The sequence below is a fragment of the Macrobrachium rosenbergii genome, chromosome 18 (assembly GCF_040412425.1).
Source record: "Macrobrachium rosenbergii isolate ZJJX-2024 chromosome 18, ASM4041242v1, whole genome shotgun sequence".
Lineage (NCBI taxonomy): Eukaryota > Metazoa > Arthropoda > Malacostraca > Decapoda > Palaemonidae > Macrobrachium > Macrobrachium rosenbergii.
In genome coordinates this window covers 12,795,451-12,815,853 of record NC_089758.1, presented here as the reverse complement: position 1 = coordinate 12,815,853, position 20,403 = coordinate 12,795,451, and the positions used below count along the sequence as shown (strand labels likewise).

General features: G+C 37.3%; 2 protein-coding genes across 29 annotated transcripts in view; both read right to left on the bottom strand.

The window, feature by feature from the left end:
* LOC136848123 (transport and Golgi organization protein 1-like) overlaps positions 1-20,403 on the bottom strand; it is a 97,980-nt gene that overhangs the window by 35,427 nt on the left and 42,150 nt on the right. The window lies entirely within an intron of this gene.
* LOC136847928 (titin homolog) lies at positions 6,093-20,379 on the bottom strand. Its single transcript, XM_067119946.1, has 4 exons — positions 17,208-20,379; positions 11,977-17,124; positions 11,593-11,765; positions 6,093-11,371 (listed from the first exon to the last, which is right to left on the bottom strand). The coding sequence occupies exons 1-4, from the start codon at positions 20,377-20,379 to the stop codon at positions 6,290-6,292; spliced, it is 13,575 nt and encodes a 4,524-aa protein (XP_066976047.1). The 3' UTR covers positions 6,093-6,289.

The window sequence follows — 20,403 nt, the reverse complement described above, 5'->3', positions numbered from 1 at the left end:
AACACAACAAAAATAAGTGAGCAGTAGATACACACAAGTTTATTAACCTATATACAGTGATCTTGAATCGTTTAAAAAATATATAAGAGACATGAATTGTTTTTTATGAAAGTGCTTTTATCTATTACATGAGACTACACACTACATTATTATTTGGATTTAATTATATGAAAAACATTTATGCTGAGAATAAATACCAAGAACTGAAAAGGCTCTTTTTAGTTTTACTTACGCACATTTATGCACTACATTATAAATTTCTTTTGGGAAAATATCAAAACATTTTACCAAAACTACAACAGTATATACATAAGCAATGTACAGTATACTGGAGACTGCATTCTCTAGCATAACATAATACTGTACTTACAAGTTTCCAAACTAGATTTCTTGTTACAGAAATCTAAAAAAATATAAAAGTATTAAATCATGTGGCAGTAAAAACAAAAAAACAATTGTAAACAAGATTTATAGCATATAATAAATAGGATATCTACAATATACAGTACTCACAATTCACCAGTGAATAAACCATTTTGAAATTTATGAGTTTCTTGCTGTAATATAAAATATTTTGATAAAATTTACATACTAAGCACACACTGAGAACAATACAGTAATAGTTTCAGATAAAAAGTAGCTTAGCCACCGATGAATGAGGCTTCCTTTTGTTACAAAGTTAACACTTGAATCCTGCCACGATTTCTTAAAAAAATAAAAGGTAGAACTAAGCAATACTGTAGCTCCACATGGGGTATTATTTTGAAAATTGATTCTTCCTATAGCATTTTGATTGCTTATCAAGAATTTATCGTTATTTTTTGTCGGGTATTATTTTGAAAATTGATTTTTCCTATAGTATTTTGGTTGCTTATTAGGAATTTACCATCATTTTTTGTCAGTCAACTTTAATTAACCTGTAATTAACCTCAGAAGTTGCATGCTAGCCATCCTGGAATGCTATAGCACGAGCACAACGTTATAGGGGAGCTTCTCGTAAAAAGTGAAGTTTCCTTAACCAGGGGGCTCTGGCCCCCAGCTAAGTAACACAACCAGCTAGGTTAGGTTAGGTTAGGCTACGTTAGGTTAGTACAGCTCCCTTTATAATAGGTTTCCTTAGCCATCCCTTCTTAAACATATGGTTCCCTAATGACGTGCATGTGCGGAACCATTCCATAACATCATCATCACAGTCCGGTCTTTCTCCCAACATTTTCCCCAACCCAAAACCCCACGTTCCCATAGGGTCCTTACCCATGTTAGGTAGGTATGGTTAATAATAATTGACCGACAATAAACACCACCACCTCCTTCATCACCAGCACTAGAAGTATAGGAAAAATCAATTTCCAAGATCATAGTCAGTGCAGAGCTGTTGCTTTGATTTATCAAATAAAAAAATTATGAAATACAAAGATATATTCAAATATTTATTAATCCACCAAAAAATGCTGAATCACATCACCTGGTAAGATATGGTAATATATTTTCAAAAAGTTCCTAATATTTGAACGTCTTGTGGACATTGCCATACAAATTTAAAATTCTGTCAATGTTCCCTTGTCTCCTCGGTTTTATTAAGACAACTGTGCATACATCAAAATATAAAACCAATATTTAATCTGGAAACTTCTGCCATCCTCATTCCACCCAAAAGGCTTGGATGTTTAAGTATAGGCTTGCCATAACCATTTTGAACCAGAATTCATCATGTTACAGAGTTGCCCAGTAACTGGCTAGCCTACCCCTCTCTTTATTAAGCACCTCAATGTATATATTCTTCAAATAACTCTACATAACATTTAACCCATTAGCATAATGCAACCAATGACCAACAATACATAAAACAAAACTGGTATCTCTTGATGTTAAGTACAAACTCTCACTTTTCTCACCCCCAACTAATACTAGGCTAACCAGGGATGAAGTTCTTTAATTCACATGCGGGAGATAGGCTATTGGTTTAAGCTAGAAAGAATGGAAATCTTTTAATTTTGCAAACGGCCACCACTTCCATTAGTATAGGAGTCTGCTAAATTCATCATCACGAGGCCTAGCCTATAGAATACAGAGAGACTCAGACAGGTGATTGCCTTGACTAGTCTAACTGGAAAAAACCAAAGTTAGGTATAACTAGATCATGCTTGCTTCAGGAACTGAGCAAAAATCATTCAAAACCTCATTTACAACACCTGATTCGAAAGAAACTGCAAACTCACAAGGCTCAAAATGCCATTAAATACAGAGGAGGACAGTTAATCATCAATGGTCTTGTTAGAAAAATTTATCCGAGTACACTAGGCTACGCTACCGGTAGGTTAGGCTGTAGCCTTAGATATAATTTCTATATAAAAATTTGAACGTAAATTATCAATATTAAAAATCATGGCTGACATACAGTATAAAAAATAACTCACACACACGGGCACACAAAACATTTACACGAACTTACGGGGAGCAATACCCCACCCCTATTGCGATCGTCTGTTTACATCACATCAGCTGATGACTGCCGTAAGATTTGACGCGTGCATAGACACAATATAGCTAGAGTCTGCAAAACACATCAGGCTAGGTACGTGGGTGCTGCCATCTTTATCGTTGTGAATGTGACCTCTTCATTAGAAAATGTAAGGTGAATAACTTTACTCTATTACAGTTTTCAACAATTCAAAATCTTTATTGGTATCATCAGACGGCCGCAAAACTGCTCTCCAAAAGTTATCTCAGCCCACATCTTTCACTCATGTCTTGTAACAAAATATCATAAAGCAGGACGTCTGCTAATATTCGACTTCTATGAATGTTTATGTTTTGAAGACAGTCATTCCTGGCACAATTACAATAAGGTTTGAAACAGCAAAAAACAAAAGTACGTCTATTACTCAGCTTGAATATTCAGTATTTCAGCCTCACTTTAAATCATTATTTCACTCCACATCAAACAAAATGACTTTCATATTGGTCATATGGGTAACATCACGGCTTCAACCATCTTGGTAACGTTTCCCATGCCTTCCAAGCATTAGCAAAATGTGTCCAGGTCAGTCTTTTACTCGTTTGCCTGTTAACAATATGCTATTCGGGCATATTTTCTCTCCTATGCAATTTCTATTGAAGTCAACGGCATTGTTCGCAGACCCTGAATCACTATAGACTGATTCAGTCTTGATAGGAAGATAGTATCTGCAAACAATGCCATTGACCAATATAAATTACATATATATATATATATATATATATATATATATATATATATATATATATAGAGAGAGAGAGAGAGAGAGAGAGAGAGAGAGAGAGAGAGAGAGAGAGAGAGAGAGAGAGAGAGAGACTGTGTCGAAATTCATACTTCGGAGGTAAGTCTACAGACGTCCACACTACAGCAAAACATGTAAACAAACGTCGGCACTTTATCGCCTAACCATAACAAACGTATCTGTTGAAAAGACCAACCACCGTAAACTGAGAGGTAATCTTTCACCAGGGAATAAAGTTTGCGTACTTTTGACACGCAAACATGGGAGGGGATTTTACAGGTTACAGTACATTCTTCTCATTGGCACACTTCAGACGAACTGCCGTACATTTTTTTATGATACGGAAACGGCTCACACTTTCCAAAAGAAAATCAACTTTACAAACACAAGGTCTCTAATATGAATAAGCTTAATAGCCCTGGCTCACTATGTTGAAGAGAATTTTTTCAGAGTTAAATCATAAGTGCGAACTCGTATATATTTTCAAGATGAACATCAAATGTTTTTATTACCCAGACTATTAATGTGAATTTTCATTGTTTTACATTTGATTCTTTTAATTTTTCCTCTTCCTTTTTCTCCAAATTCAACTTAATGATTTATTAACTGATGATATGTTTCTAAAGTACTGGAATCGATATAGCCTACTACAGAAAAATGCTACAGTAATCCTACACAGCAACTAGCACAGCATCAAAACTTAAAACAGGCTTTCCCAAATCTCAAGGCATTTTGTGGCAGTAACTGATTAAAAAAAACTGTACCGCACTGCATAAAGTACTTGTATTTTTCAAAAGGTCCACTTAGAATAGCAAGGTTCCTGTAATGCAGTAAACTGGTCTGACCATAAGGCATTAGACAATGCAGCGGTTCTCAACTTACAAGGTTCCAAATTTTCATACTTTTCAGATGAGCTACGGTACCATAATGTTCAATCCAAATACCTTCAAGCTCTTTGTCCAGGTCTTCTAGGGTCTCTTCTTCCAAAGAGGCCATCACCTCCAAAGCAGCATCTTTCACTGATACAGCCACAATCATGGCCATTTCCAATACCTCCACCAGAGAAGCAAAGATTTTTTCCTCTATGGTAACATCTTTACCATCAGACGATTCTGATGAAGTGACAATACTCTCCGACCCATCTGCCTTTGAAATTGACTTGTCATCTGATACAATTTCAAGTTTAACAGAAGCTTCCTTATCAACATCTTGTACAGGTAGTTGACCTGCCATGCTTAAATCTCCATCTTCAGTAACTTCCATAGAGTCAGTTGCTTCTGCTCTCTGTGACTTGTTTTCAGCTTCCCTCAAGCGTATACTCTCTGTTTCAATTATTATTTTCTGAGTTCCATCATCCACTCCATCAAGTACTATCTCAGACACAGGTCCACTTAATTCAACCTGTGGATCTTCAACTGTAGGCACATTTTCTCCAGTCCTCTCAATCTTCACTCCATCATCAATTTGTATTTCAGCATCCACTTCACTTACAAGCTTGATGGCAATTTCTTCTGAAGGTAATTCTGGTTCAGTAAGTTCATCCACTGCCCTGTCTTCAACTAGATCAACTGACTGCTCTGTTACGAAACTGCTAGTGACCCCGAGCTCCTTATGGCTATCAAGCTCCTGATCATCAACTTTTTCAAAAGCACTTTCCACTACTTCCACATCAATGACATGCAAAGGTTCCTCAGAAATCACTTCTGTGATCATTTCTGCCATAATACCAGTTTCCACTGCCTCAAAGTCTTCCTTCTCCTCCTCCAATGGCTCTGGAAGTTGTTTTTCTACAACTTCAGATACAATGGTAGCTTCTAATGAACTATCCTCTATCAATTCAGCTTTTACCTCAGCCTCAGTGATTACATCAGTGCTGCCACTAATATCAGCCTGAGTTAGATACATCCCTTCATCAACAGGTTCAATAATTTCCAAGTTTTCAATAAAAACACCTTCAGCAACATCAATTCCTTCAACATCTTTTTCAAGAGGAATCTCTTCTCCAGAAACCACAGCATCTGGTGTCAATATAATTTCTTCTATAAAAGTTTCCAGCTCAACTGTGAATCCTTCAACTAATGCTTCTGTCCTGGTTTTGATCTTCTCATCTATGCCTAACTGGGAAATGTCCTCTTCCAAAAATCTTTGAATAATTTCACTTTCTTCCAAATCAGCACTGGATACAACTAAAATCTTTTCTACGGCAGAGAGCACAGTCTCAACACCTTCAACCTCAGTTTCAGGTACTTCAACTGATTCCTTTACAGTAGGAGCTAAAATTTCAACATCTTTCAACAAAACTTCTTGAGAAATTTCTTTTAGTTCATCAGCATCTGCTGTAATTTCATCTTCACCAAAAATTGCATCCACTATTGTTACACCAGCTCCCAAAGCTTCTACAAGCGCATTTTCAGCATCTACCAAAATTAATTCTGCTTTTGCTGTAATTTCTTCTACTACAGTCCCAGCAGCAATTTCAACAACTTCCAAAAGTTTTTCTGGTTTACTGTCAATCTGCTCTATAAAAGCAACTGTAACAAGTTTATCATCTTCCAGAGCCGATTTGGGTGTGATCTCAATCTCTTCAAAAACATCACCTACAGTAATTTCACTACCAGAAGCAAAGTCAAGTTTCAAACTAGGTTCTGACATAATTTCACTCACTTCCAAGATCCATTCTGGCTCTATTCCAGTTTGACCATCATCACTAGAAACACTTTCCCAGTCTTTCAAACCAGCTTCAGGTGTGAATTCAATCTCTTCACTAATAAAATCAGAAGATATTTCGCTATCTTCCAAAACCTTACTAAGTTTAATTTCATCTTCTTCTACACTATCACCTGAAGAAATTTTACAAGCTTCTGGTGTTGAATCACATTCTTCAGCAAGAATTCCAGCAAGTATCTCAAATGTTTCTGATGCTACATCAATCTCTTCTGTAACTTCTCCAACAGGTGCCTCAACAACTTGTGCTGTTATATCTGTTTCTTCTGTAACAGTTCCAACAGGTACCTCAACAACTTCTGCTGTTATATCTGTTTCTTGTGTAACAGTTCAATAGGTACCTCAGCAACTTCTACAGTTATGTCAATCTCTTCTGTAACAGATTCACCAAGTACCTCAACAACTTCTGGTGTTATATCTGTCTCTTCTGTACCAGTTCCAATAGGTACCTGAACAACTTCAGCTGTTATATCTGTTTCTTCTGTAATAGTTCCAATAGGTGCCTCAACAACTTCTGCTGTTATATCAATCTCTTCTGTAACAGTTTCAACAGGTATCTCAGCAACTTCTGGTGTTATATCAATCTCTTCTGCAACAGTTTCAACAGGTATCTCAACAACTTCTGGTGTCATATCTGTCTCTTCTGTAACAATTCCAATTGGTACCTCAACAACTTCTGGTGTTATATCAATCTCTTCTGTAACAGTTTCAACAGGTATCTCAACAACTTCTGGTGTTATATCTGTCTCTTCTGTAACAATTCCAATTGGTACCTCAACAACTTCTCCTGTTATATCAATCTCTTCTGTAACAGTTTCACCAGGTATCTCAGCAACTTCTGGTGTTATATCAATCTCCTCTGTTACAGTTTCAACAGGTACCTCAACAACTTCCGCTGTTATATCTGTTTCTTCTGTAACAGTTTCAACAGGTATCTCAACAACAACTGGTGTTATATCTGTCTCTTCTGTAACAATTCCAATTGGTACCTCAACAACTTCTGGTGTTATATCAATCTCCTCTGTTACAGTTTCAACAGGTACCTCAACAACTTCTGGTGTTATATCTGTCTCTTCTGTAACAGTTCCAATAGGTACCTCAACAACTTCCGCTGTTATATCTGTTTCTTCTGTAACAGTTTCAACAGGTATCCCAACAACTTCTGGTGTCATATCTGTCTCTTCTGTAATAGTTCCAATTAGTACCTCAACAACTTCTGGTGTTATATCAATCTCCTCTGTTACAGTTTCAACAGGTACCTCAACAACTTCTGGTGTTATATCTGTCTCTTCTGTAACAGTTCCAATAGGTACCTCAACAACTTCTCCTGTTATATCAATCTCTTCTGTTACAGTTTCAACAGGTACCTCAACAACTTCTGGTGTTATATCTGTCTCTTCTGTAACAGTTCCAATAGGTACCTCAACAACTTCTGCTGTTATATCTGTTTCTTCTGTAACAGTTCCAATAGATGCCTCAACAACTTCTGCTGTTATATCAATCTCTTCTGTTACAGTTTCAACAGGTACCTCAACAACAACTGCAGTTATATCAGTCTCTTCTGTTACAGTTTCAACAGGTACCTCAACAACTTCTGCTGTTATATCTGTCTCTTCTTTAACAGTTCCAACAGGTACCCCAACAACTCCCTGTTTTATATCAATCTCTTCTGTAACAGTTCCAACAGGTAACTCAACGGCTACTGGTGTTATATCAATCTCTTCTGTAACAGTTCCAACAGATGCCTCAACAACTTCTGATGCTATATCAACCTCTTCTATAACTGTGCCAACAGGTAACTCATCAGCTACTGGTGTTAAATCAATTTCTTCTATACTGGGCCCAACAGGTATGCCAGCAGCCTCTGGTGTTATATCTATCTCTTCTGTTACAGTTCGAATGGGTACCTCAACAACTTCTGACATTATCTCCAGCTCTTCTGTAACTGTTCCAACAGATACCTCAACAACTTCTGGTGTTAAATAAATCTCTTCAGGAACAGTTCCAACAGGTAACTCAGCAGCTTCCGATGTTATATCAATCTCTTCTGTAACAGTTCCAACAGGTAATTCAGCAGCTTTTGGTGTTATATCAAACTCCTCTGTAACAGTTTCAATAAGTACCTCAACACCTTCTGCTGTTATATCAATCTCTTCTGTAACTATAACAACAGGTAATTCATCAGCTACTGGTGTTATATCAATCTCTTCTGTAACAATTACATCAGGTAACTCAACTTCTGCTGTTATATCTATCACTTCTGTAACAGTTTCAACAAGTAACTCAACAACTTCTGGTGTTATATCTGTCTCTTCTGCAACTGTTCCAATAGGTCCCTCAATAACTTCTGCTGTTAAACCAATCTCTTCTGTAACTGTTCCAACTGGTATGTCTGCAGCTACTGGTGTTATATCAATCTCTTTTGTAACAGTTCCAACAGGTGACTCAACAACTTCTGCTGTTATATCAATCTCTTCTGTAACAGTTCCAACAGGTATCTCAACAGCTCCTGAAGCAGCTGAATATGAAATTACAGTATCTTTCAAAATGGCCTCTGCAGCCTTTTCCCCTTCTTCCAAAAGATCTTTAGTTGTGATTCGAATTTCCTCTTCAAAAGCATACAAAATATCTTCTGCAGTTTCCAAAACATTCTTGGGTACAATTTCAATCTTCTCAAAAACAATATTAGCAGCCAATTCACCAAGTTCCACAACAGATTCTGGCACAAACCTAATTTCCTCCACAGCAACATCAGAAGCAATTTCAACACCTTCCAAAATGGCTTCTGGTGTAACCTCAGTCTCTTCTATAGCAGTAGTGTTTTTGTCATCTTCCAAAATTGCTTCAGGAGTAATTTTAATCTGTTCATCATCAGACTCAGTGTCATGAATTTCCAAAAGGGATTCTGGGGTAATTTCAGTTTCTTCTAATTCAGGAACAGCATCAATTTCACTTGTTTCCACCTGTTCAGGAACAATTCCAATAGCTTCCCACAAAGCATCAGAAACAAAGTCATCACCTAATATAAGTTCAGGTATACTAACCATTTCAATCTTTTCTGCAACACCTATCGCATATTCTTCCTCTTCCAAAAGAGTTTTTGATGTCATTCCAACCACTTCAACGATACTAGACATAATTTCATCTTCCAAAAGTGCTTCAGGTGTAATTTTAATTTCTTCTTCGACATCAAATGCAATGTTATCACTGTCCATAAGGTCTTCTAGGATTGTACCAGTCTCTTCTACAGCGCTCAAAGCAACTTCAGCATCTATGGCAGCTTCAGATGGAATTTCAATGTCTCCATCTTCGTTAATCACAAATTCAATGTCTTCCAAAACAACTTCCTCCAAATCAACACTAATTTCTCCATCTTTCAAAATTGCTTCAGGTGCAAGTTCAAGTTCACTCTCTTCCAAATCAGCACCTGAAACAATATCACTATATTCCAGCACAGATACAGGTGTGATTTCTATCTCAGCAAAGTCATCTAGCATCTTTTCAATCTTGTCCATAACAGCATTAGGTGTAATTTGGCTACCTTCCCAGACATCTTGTCGTGTAATTTCATCAGCTTCCAGAACTGAGATGATGGTCCTCTCTTCAACTTCAACAAAAACAGCTGGTGTGATTCTTTCTTCCAGTATGGCAGCAAGGTTAACATCTTCCAAATCAGCACCTGGAGTGTCTCCAGTCTCTTCCATTATGGAAATAAATGCACTTTCAACAGATTCCAGAATATTAAATGGTCCCATCTGCATACTGTCATCCATAGCAGGAACAGGTTCACCATCCTCCCAAAGGTATTCTTGTGTTACTTCCATTCCTTCCAATGCGACTTCATTACCTATAAATACAGCTTCAGCAGTCATTTCCATCTCTTCAGTTGTTGCTGCTTCCACAACAATTTTAGGTGTGCCACTTTCCTGCACAGCAGTATCAAATAATATATCACTATCATCAAAAATAGAATCTACCTCCTCTACGACAGAAAGAACAATTTCCCTTTCTTTCAACTCAGATTTCAAAGTGCCTCCAATCTCTTTCACAACAGCAAAAGCAATGTCACTGTCTCCCAAACGAACTTCTGGTGGATTTTCAATCTCTTTTAAAACAGCACGTGCTATTTCACTATCTCCCAGGAGAGTCTGAGTGGTCTCGACCTCTTTTACAACAATGTCTACAATTTCACTGTCCTCTACAACATATTCTGGTACAGCTTTAACCTCTCTTATAACTTCCTTAGCAATTTCACTATCAAACACTTCCTCATCTGTAGCAAATGCAATTTCCTCATCTACTGAAAGAGATTCTAGTAAGACCTCAATCTCTTTCTTAACAGCATATGTGAATATTTCGGACTCTTCCAATATAATTTCTGGTCTCGTTACAATATCTTCTACAGTTTCAAAATCTTCTCCAATAACAACAGGAGATGCCAGTTTACCTTCTTCCAAAACAGATCCTAGTACTTCCATCTCCTCCCCATAATCAACTGGAATTTCACCTGATAATGTTCCTGGAATAATTTTAGTCTCCTCTTCAATGGAGTCAGAAACATTACCCACATCCAATAAAATTTCAATTTCTTCTGCAACACTAATTGCACTTTCACCAGTTTTCAAACCAGTATCCAATGTGATTGCTACCTCTTCTACAACATCAGATTCGATTCCAGCTTCTAAAATAGTTTCTTGTTTGGATTTAATGTTGTTTTCCATTCTGACTCCTACAGCAACTTTCATCTCTTCAATTACTGGTAATGGCAAAGCTTCAGTCTCTTGCACAGCAGCCTCAGTCATAACCGTAACTTCTTTAGATTCAACAATTTCTACTATAATTGCAGCCTTGTCTTCCTCAACACTATCTACTGATTCAATAACATCGACTAAAGGTTCAGGTGCAATTCCAATCTCTTCAATATCTTCAACTGATTCCACGATATCTCCGACAACGGCTGCAAACATAACTGCAACTTCATCAACAGCAGCTTCAGCTAACTCTACAACTTCGCCAAAAGCATCCATGGTAATTGTAACCTCTTTTTCCTCTACAACAGATACTGTTAATCCCACAACCTCTTCAGCTTTAGTTGCGTTTCCTAAATCTTCCAGAATATCTCCAGTTGATTCAACCTCAACAAAAATCTCAGGAGTAATAAAATCATCTACCTTCTCAACGACTGTGCCAACCAATTCCTTTAAACCTTTCTCAGAAGTTTCAACTGTATCCTCTTCAGCGACAGTTTCAACTAATTCAACAATTTCAACAGAAATTTCTTGTTTAATTACAAACTTATCTTCCTCAGTTGAAAATACAAGTATTTCTGCACTGCCACCAGTTGTTTCAATTTCCTCTTCAACAAAATCATCAGATGTAACTGCAAACTCAACTTTTCACCAGCTGTCTCAAACAGTTCAACCAACCTCCTCAGTTGGAGCTTCTATTGTGACTGTAAGTTCCTTAATAACAGATCCAGTTGATTCCACAATCTCCACAGCAGAAGCTTCAACTGAAGCCCCATTTTAACTGTAACATCTTCCATCTTAACAATTGGTAGAGTCAATTTCAAAATTTCTTCGGCAGAAGTTTCGGTTGTAACTGAAACCTTTTCAGTGGCAGCCTCAGATGGTCTGTCAATTTCTTCCACTGAAGCTTTAAGCTTAACTGCAGTCTCTCCATCTTCAATAACAGAATCATCTGATTCCATAACCTCATCAACAGAAGATTCAGCAGTAAACTGAAGCTCTTGAGTTACATCTTCAGTTGATTCAATAATATCTTTAATGAAGGTTTCAGCAATTACAACAGCTTCTCCAATTACAGATTTAGTTAATTCTATAAATTCTCCATAAATACCTTCAGAGATAATTTCGTCCTCATCACCAACAATTACATTTGTTTCAATTACATCTTCAGCAAAGGCTTCAATTCCAAATGGAAATGTCTTCAGTAAGGCTTGTAGTTAATTCAGCTGTTTCTTCAACACAACATTCAGGTAGAATGGCGGCCTCTTTTTTATCAGTAGTAGTTTCAGCTTCACCCAGAAACACTTCAGAAGTTTCAGCTATAACATTAACAGCTTCATACACCTCAACAATTTCAACTGGACTTTCATCCTCAACAGCCGCACCAGTTAATTCCAAAACCTCATCAGCAAAAATTTCAACTGCAGCAGCAACATCTTCAATGAAATTTTCAAGAGGTACAACAATCTCTTTCAATGAAGCTTCTTTTACAGTTGCAAAATCTACCTCAGCAACAGATCCAGTTGATTCAACAACCTCATCAGTAGACGATTTGGTAATTGCAACCTCTTCAGTAACAGTTTCAGACGATTCAACATTCTCTTCAACTACAAATTCAGGCTTAATTGCAGCATCCTTAACAATAAAATCAGATGATTTCACAAGCTTTTCAATATAAGTTTCAGTTGTCATTTCAAAATCTTCAAGAACATCTTGAGTTGATTCCACAATATCATCAACAAATGTATCAAGGACTATTGCAACTTCATCAATAATAGCTTCAGTAAACTTGAAAAATTCTTCATCAGTGATTTCTGAAGTAATAACAAACTCTTCCTCAATATTCCTTGCAGCTGGTTCAACAACCTCCTCAGCAGAGATTTCAGTTATAAATTTTGCTTCTTCAAGAATACCCTCAGGTGATTCAACAATAGCAAAAGTTTCAACTTCCACAATGTCTTCAGTTGAATTTTCAGTCATTATTTCAGTTTCAGATACTTCCACAACCATTTCAGTTTGAACATTCAATGAAACTGAAGCCTCTTCAACAACAGTTGCACTTGATTCCTCAATCTCCTTAGCAGAAACTTCAACTGTAAATGTAAAATCTTCACTAACAGTTTCATCCAGTTCAATAACCTCTTCAACATGGGCATTCATTTTGATTACAACTTCTTCCTCCTCAACCACAGGTCCAGCTGATTTCAAAATCTCCTCAGCAGAGGATTCACTAGTAATTGTAATATCTCTAGTAACCATTACTAAGGGTTCAACACTCTCTTCAACTACAGCTTCGAGTTCATCTCCAATCTTTTCATCCTCAACAACAGAGTCAGTTGATTCCATAAATGCCTCCACCAAAGAATTTGCAGTAATTTTAATCTCTCCAATAGCATTAGCTGATTCCACAGTATCTTCAACAAAAGCTTCAGTGATTACAGCAATCTCATCAAGAATGGCTTCTGTTATTTCTACAAGTTCTTCATCAATAACTTCAGAGGTAATATCTAACTCTACCTCAAAACTACTTTCAGTTGATTCAATGGTCACTTCAGCAGAGGTTTCAATTGTAAATGTATCTTCTTCATTAATGCTTTCACTTAATTCTGCAATCTCAAGTTCATTCAACACTTCAACAGAAGTATCAGTTATAATCAAAACCTCCTCATAAACAGCTTCAGAAGGTTTATCAACCGCTTCAAAAACAGTTTCCTCCATAATTTCAACCTTTTCTGCCTCAACAATAGGTTGAGTCAATTCCAGCATCTCTTCAGAAGCTTCAGCTGAAATGGTTAAATCTTCAGTAACAGCTGCAGATTCAACCTTAGCTTCAGGTTTAATTGCACTGTCTTCAACCCCACCAACAGAACTGGGTGATTCCACAGGTTCATCAGCAAATTCTTCAGGTGTAATTTCAAATTCTTCAAAACCATATTTAGTTGGTTCCACACTTTCTTCACCAGAAGTTTCAAATACTATTGCAAACCCACCAATAACAGCTTCTGTTAATTCTACAAAGTCTTCACCAACAACTTTGGAGGTAAAAGCAAAGTCTTCCACTTGACCAAAGATGGCAGTTGATTCAACAGGCTCACCTACAATGCTTTCAGTTGATGCAATAATCTCAACCAAAGTTTTAGGTGTAACCCCAACCTTTTCTTCCTCCTCAAAAGCTTCAATTCTTCCTACGATCTCTTCAGAAGAACTGTCAACTGCCACTGTGACCTTTTCACTAAAGGTTTCAGATGGTTCTGCAACCTCCTCAAATACAACATGAGTTGATTCAACAATCTCCTCAGCAGTGGCTTCAAATGTAGTTGTAACCGCTTCAATAATAGCTTCAGGTGGTAATACAAATTCTTCAACCAGAGCATCAGATTTAACCACACCCTCTCCATCCTCAAAAGCAAAATCAGCTGATTCCAAATATGTATCAACAGAATCTTCAGCAGTGATTTCAAGGTCTTCAATAAGAGATTTAGTTAATTCAATGACTTCTTCAGAAGTTTCCTCTTCACTAACAACTTCAGTTAAATCTACTTCAGAGGTAATTTTATCCTCCTCTTTCTCAACAACTGCTTTAGTAGATTCACTAACTTCCTCTTTGGAAGCTCCAACCTGATCTGCAGCATCTTCGACAAGTTTGCCTAATCCAATGATTTCTTCAATTGGAACTGCAGGTTTAACTTCAACTAATTCCTCAACAACCACTCCAGTTGGTTCCACAATTACCTCAAAAGATGTTTCAGCTACAATTACAAACTCCTCAGTAGAAGCTTTAGTCGTTACTGCAATATCTTCTGTAACAGCTTGAGGGAATTCAACAATCTCTCCAACCTGAGCCTGGGGTAATTTCAAAATCTCCAGAGCTGAAGTTTCAACAGTAATAGTAACCTCTTCAGTGGCTGCAACAATCTCTTCACTGGGACCTTCAAATGGAACTGTCCCCTCTTCCTCCAAAATAGCAGCAACAGTTAATTCCAAAAATTTGTCGATGGAAGCCTCAGGTAATATTGGAATCCCGTCATCAAAAACTTCAAGGATTGCTGTTCCCTCATCAATAACTGCACTAGGTACCTCAACTTCACCAGGAAGGCTATAGGAAACTGGAATATCTTTCTCTACAACAGCTGTAGCTGACTCAACTTCCTTAGACTCTTCAGTTTCAATTGCAAGATCTTTAATAGAATCCAAAACTTCTCCATGAGAAGTCTCAGAATCAACTGAAATTTCCATAACAGCAGCTCCAATCAATCCTACAATCTCTTCTGCAGAACTTTCACTTGTTATTGTTAAATCAGCAATCTCTTCCACTAAGGGTTCAGGTTTAATTGCAAATTCTTCTATCTCAACAACAGAAGCAGCTTCAGTTGCAACTGAAATATTTTCTGTAATAGCTTCAGTTGATTCAGCAGTACCTTCAACTGGAGTTTCAGCTGTAATTGCAACATCTTCAGTAACAGCTTCAGATGATATACTCATCTCTTCAATTGGATCCTCAAATTTAGAAGCAGTTTCTTTCTTGACTACTGAACTAGTTGACTCTACAGTCTCACCAACAGAAGCTTCATGTATAATTTCTGTTTCTTCAGTGTTACCTTGGACTGATTCTACAACTATATCAATCACAACTTCTAGCTCTTCAACTTCCTCACTGAATTCTGAGACACATGCCACCTCTTCCTTGAAAACATCTCTAGTTGATTCAACAATATCATCAGCAGAAGCTTCAGCTTTGATTGCAACTTCAATAACATCTTCAGCTGGTTCAATTATCTCTTCATATAAAGTTCCAACTTCTTCAACAATGGATCCAGTCAATTCCACAAGCTCATCAACAAGAACTTCAGGTACAATTCCAGTCTCTTCAATAAAATCTATAGTAGATTCCACAATCTCTTCAACAAATGATTCAAGCATTTCTGAAACCTCTTCAATAGTGGTTTCAGCAAATTCTCCTTCATCAAATATGTCAGAGTCACTTTCAACCTCTTCCTTCTGAACACTAGCACTGACTGATCCTGCATCCTCTTTGGTAGAAGTTTCAGTTATAACTGAAACCTTGCCAATATCATCTTCAACTGAGTCAAACATCTCTTCAAATTGAAGTTTTGGTGCAATCACTGCCTCAATAACACCTTCCACTGATTCCATGTAGCCCTTAGCAGATACTTCGATCACTACTTCATCCTCTTCAATAACAGCATCAGCAAAATCAGTAATCTCAACTGGAGCTTCACGCTTAACTAAAACCTTTTTCTCCCCTGCAAGCTCATCAACAAAACCTTTAGAAATAAAAGCCATCTCTTCCTCTTTATCTAAAGTTCCAAGTGACTCAACAATGTCTACAGTAATACCTTCAGTAGACTCAACAACCTCTTCGACCTGAACTTCTATGGGTGATATAGGTTTAATAGCAAGCTCTTCCTCCCTATAATCTTCAGCAGGAGCTGTAGTTGTCTCTATAAGCTCTTCAGAAATGGCTCTACTTATTTCTACATTCTCTTCAGCAGAAGAGTCAACTGTAATTGTTGCAACTTCATCAGTAACAGCTACAGCTGATTCAACCATTTCTTTAAATGATTCAAGTTTATTTGTTAGATCTGCCTCCTCAACAGCTTCAGCTGATTCTATAAACTCCTCAGCAAAAACGTTACCTGGTGACTCAATCATCTCTTTAACTGAAGCCTCATCAACGAGAATTCCAGTCGACACCCCAGTCTTTTCAACAGAAGTTCCAGGTGTAATTACCATCAATTCAATATCTTTTGGTGATTCTATAATCTCTTCCAATACAGTTTCAAATGCAACTGCAACTTGATCCACTCCAGCTTCAGCTAATTCTAAAACTTCAACAGAAGATTCAGAAACTACTGGAAGAATAGCTTCTGCTTCAATGTTAATGTTTTTAGTCAAGACTTCCTCAGAAATGGCATCTAAAGTATACAACTCTTCAAAAGTGTTGCTGCTAGCATCTTCAGCGGCAGAGTCTGATACAGCATGTGCCTCTGCAATGGAAATAACCGATTCAATTTCTAGCGCGCTCTGTTCAAAAGCAGTCTCTTCATGTATTTCTGGAATATTCTGGACTTTAACTTCTTTTGTCAGCGCAATGACATCAATACCCTCTTCAAGTAATCCTACCATAATGCCAGTTCCTTCACCAAAAGCAGCTTCTGGAACAATTCTAATCTCATCTAAGTCAACTTCTTGCACAATTTCAACATCTGTAATATTTTCTGAAACAATTTTCAATTCTTGCACTAGTATGCCTTCTGAAATACTTTCTATTAGTTCCAAGTCCTTTATAGCATCATTTTCTTGTACATTACTATCAGTGTCCACATCATATAGTTTTAAAAGCAATTCTTGGGGGATTTCACTCACATTACCTGATGAAGGTTCAACTGGCTCCACAATGACATCTGATAAAATATCAGTTATTTCTATATCCTCTGTAGGGGAAAATATATACTTTCCACGTGTATTTCTGGCAAAGACTCTACATTCTCTGGCCTGACTGTCATTTCAAGCTCTTTTGCAACAGTAGCTGGTGATATCTTGACCAAATTATCTGTATCAGATGTAGTTTCACCCTCTACTACATAAACTAACTGATCTTCAAATACTTCAGTCGCAGGTTCTGGTCTTACCATACTACTGTCAGTGGCCAATGAAATCTTTTCTTCGACTTTCTTTTCTATAGTCAGCATTTCTTGGACAAAGCTTGATGACATAACATCCATATTCTCTACAAGAGACTTCAACTGCTGCTCAATATCTGTTCCAGGTTCTCTTGTGATGTGGCTTTCTTCAACATTTTGAGAAAGATGGGATTCTTCAGTCACACCATCTTTGTCTTTAGAGCTAGAAAATATTTCCTCAATGACTGATTCCACTTCACCCACAGTATTTTCAGAAACTGAAAATCCATCCTGTTCTGCCCATTCTCTACTTTCATCAGCTTCTAGATTATCATTCACACTATCTATGACTGGAGAAGATTCTGCACTTTCTACTTGCAGCATCACTTTGGCAGCATCTTTTCCTTCTTCACTCTCTACTTGTAACACTGATTTGGTAGCATCTTTTTCTATCACAGTTGCTGAAGCATCAGATATTTCTGCTGTCTCAGGTAATATTTGATCACCACCATCAAGTATTTCCTCTTGTACTCTTGTAACTAGCTCTTCATTTTGAGAATCACAACTAACTTTGAGATTTTGCATTTTGCCATCAACTGCAGCAAGTCCTGGTATTGGTCTTGAAGTTACAACTGTTTCACTATCCAGAATATTGAAAATTGATTCTACTTCTCTAACTACAAAATCTAAAAGAGATTCTTCCTCTGTGTCGCAATCCCCAGTTGAAATACCAAAATCTTCCATGGCTGTCTGACTGATAGTGGCATCTGATGACTCAGTTACATCAAAAGCTGACAAAACTTTTGCATCATTCAAAACTTCTGCCATTTTCTCCAGGGTGAAGCCAACCAATATTCCTGAAATTTCATCAGTTTGTTTTTCATGTTTAGATTCAGGCAAAATTACAAAATCTGACTCAACAGCTACACTACGTGACTCTTGCATACCATATGATGTTGCTACCTGTGACTCAGTGACTACATTATTAATAATATCAATTACCAATTCCATGTCATTCTCTACTGAATCCAACTGCGATGTGACATCTAATTCATCAAACACGGCAGACTTTACATATTCAAACCCTGCATCCAAGTCAAAGGAAGAATGATCAACCTCTTGTGATGCCAATTCATCCACATCATTTAAAGTGGAAATGTCCAAGTCCAGTACAGTTACATCATTTACTTCCAAGTCAGGTACAGTTACAGCATTAACTTTCAAGTCTGATACAGTTACAGCATCATCATCTTCCAAGCCTGGTACAACATTTACAACATGTTTAAAATCATGTGTTCCATCAGCATTCTCAGCTACACTATGTCCTGTATGCAAATACTTACTACCAAAAATACCTTCACCCTGTGTAACTATGCTACCAAGAGGAATTTCACTAGAGATGTCTGAACCAAAATCAGCAGACAAACCTACATATTCCTTGGACACTATACTTCTTGTTCCTTGCGCAGTTTTCGGTTGATTTGCGGAAAGTGAAGAAGTACTACTGTGTGCATCCCCTGCCACTTTCTCCATACCAATCACTTTACAGTCATAAAGTGATGTCAGAGACTGACCTACCATTACCTGATACTCTGGTTTACCTAAGAGAGGATTGCGCACTATATGAACTTCTTTGCACTCCCCAGGTGAACCAATTTCTTTGCTCAAATAATCAATGACATCTGAGAACTCAAGGAACCTTAATGTGCTATTAAAATGTACTTTAAAGACATGAAAATATTCCTCGGAGCTACTGGTAAAGGCCTCAGGGTGGCACATGCCATGATAATACTCATCTTTCACTTCTTTGTGGGGGTTTACTTTTTCAGCACTTCCTATGTACTCATTTACACTCCTCTTCCTCCTTACATTAGCATCAAACCCAATATTTTCAACTAGTTGAAGTGGCAGAGGAATATCGACTGGTGATTCAACAACCACCTCTGGAACCAATGTTTTAGGTTCTGTGCCAAATTCAAAAGGTGAAAATTCAACTGACACTGAAGCTTTACTAACATCAAATATCACACTATCTAATGAGGAGGTCTCCTCCACAGATAATGGAGAAATACTGAGTGAAATATCACCTTCCAGTGAATCCAATTTATCTGATATTTCAGGTGCAACAATTATCTCATCAAATTCCTCATAACCCTCACCATGTGTGTATGTCTCATCAACAGGAGGCACAGTGGCATCATCAAACTCATATACTGACTGCTTCTCATTTTCATAACTCAACGAAGAGAGTGATAGGTCTGGCATTTTTTCTAATGGTACAGAAATAACTGACTGCTTCTCATTTTCATCGCTCAAAGAGAGTGATAAGTCTGACATTTTTTCTAAAGGTACAGAAATAATGCCATCAGCCACAGTTGCTCCAGTAACCTCTTCACCTGGAGCTCCATGAGTAACTGCAACATCTTCCTCCTCAACAGCACCTCCTGTTGATTCAATAATCTCTTCAGAAGATATATCACTAGTAATAGCAACTTCTTCAGTAATACTTTCAACTGCTACAATAACTTCTTTGAGAGTTTTATGTGTAGCTGCAAACTCTTCTTCATCATCAGCAATCCCAGTTAGTTCCACAACACCAACAGAGCTTTCAATTGCAACCTTAGTCTCATCAGTAGATATTATGTTTGAAACATCTACAAAATATTCTGGTGAAACTGTCATCTCTCCCTCCTTAACATTAGTTAGTTCCACAATCTCTTCAGCAGAAGCTTTAGAAGTGACTGAAATCTCTTCAAAAATAGTTTGTGTTGATGCAATTGGCACTTCAACAAAAGATTCAATAAAAGCATCCTCTCCCTCCTCTTCATCTGTTTCTAAAATGTCTTTAGCAGTAGTTTCATGTGCAACCATAACCTCATCAACAAAAACCTCAGACGACTTGACAATCTCTTCATCAGAAATGTCCGGCAAATGTGGAACATTCCCTTCTTCATAAACAGCTCTAGTAGATTCCACTATTTCTTTAACAAAAGCTCCAACCATGAATGCAACTTCTTCAATAACAGC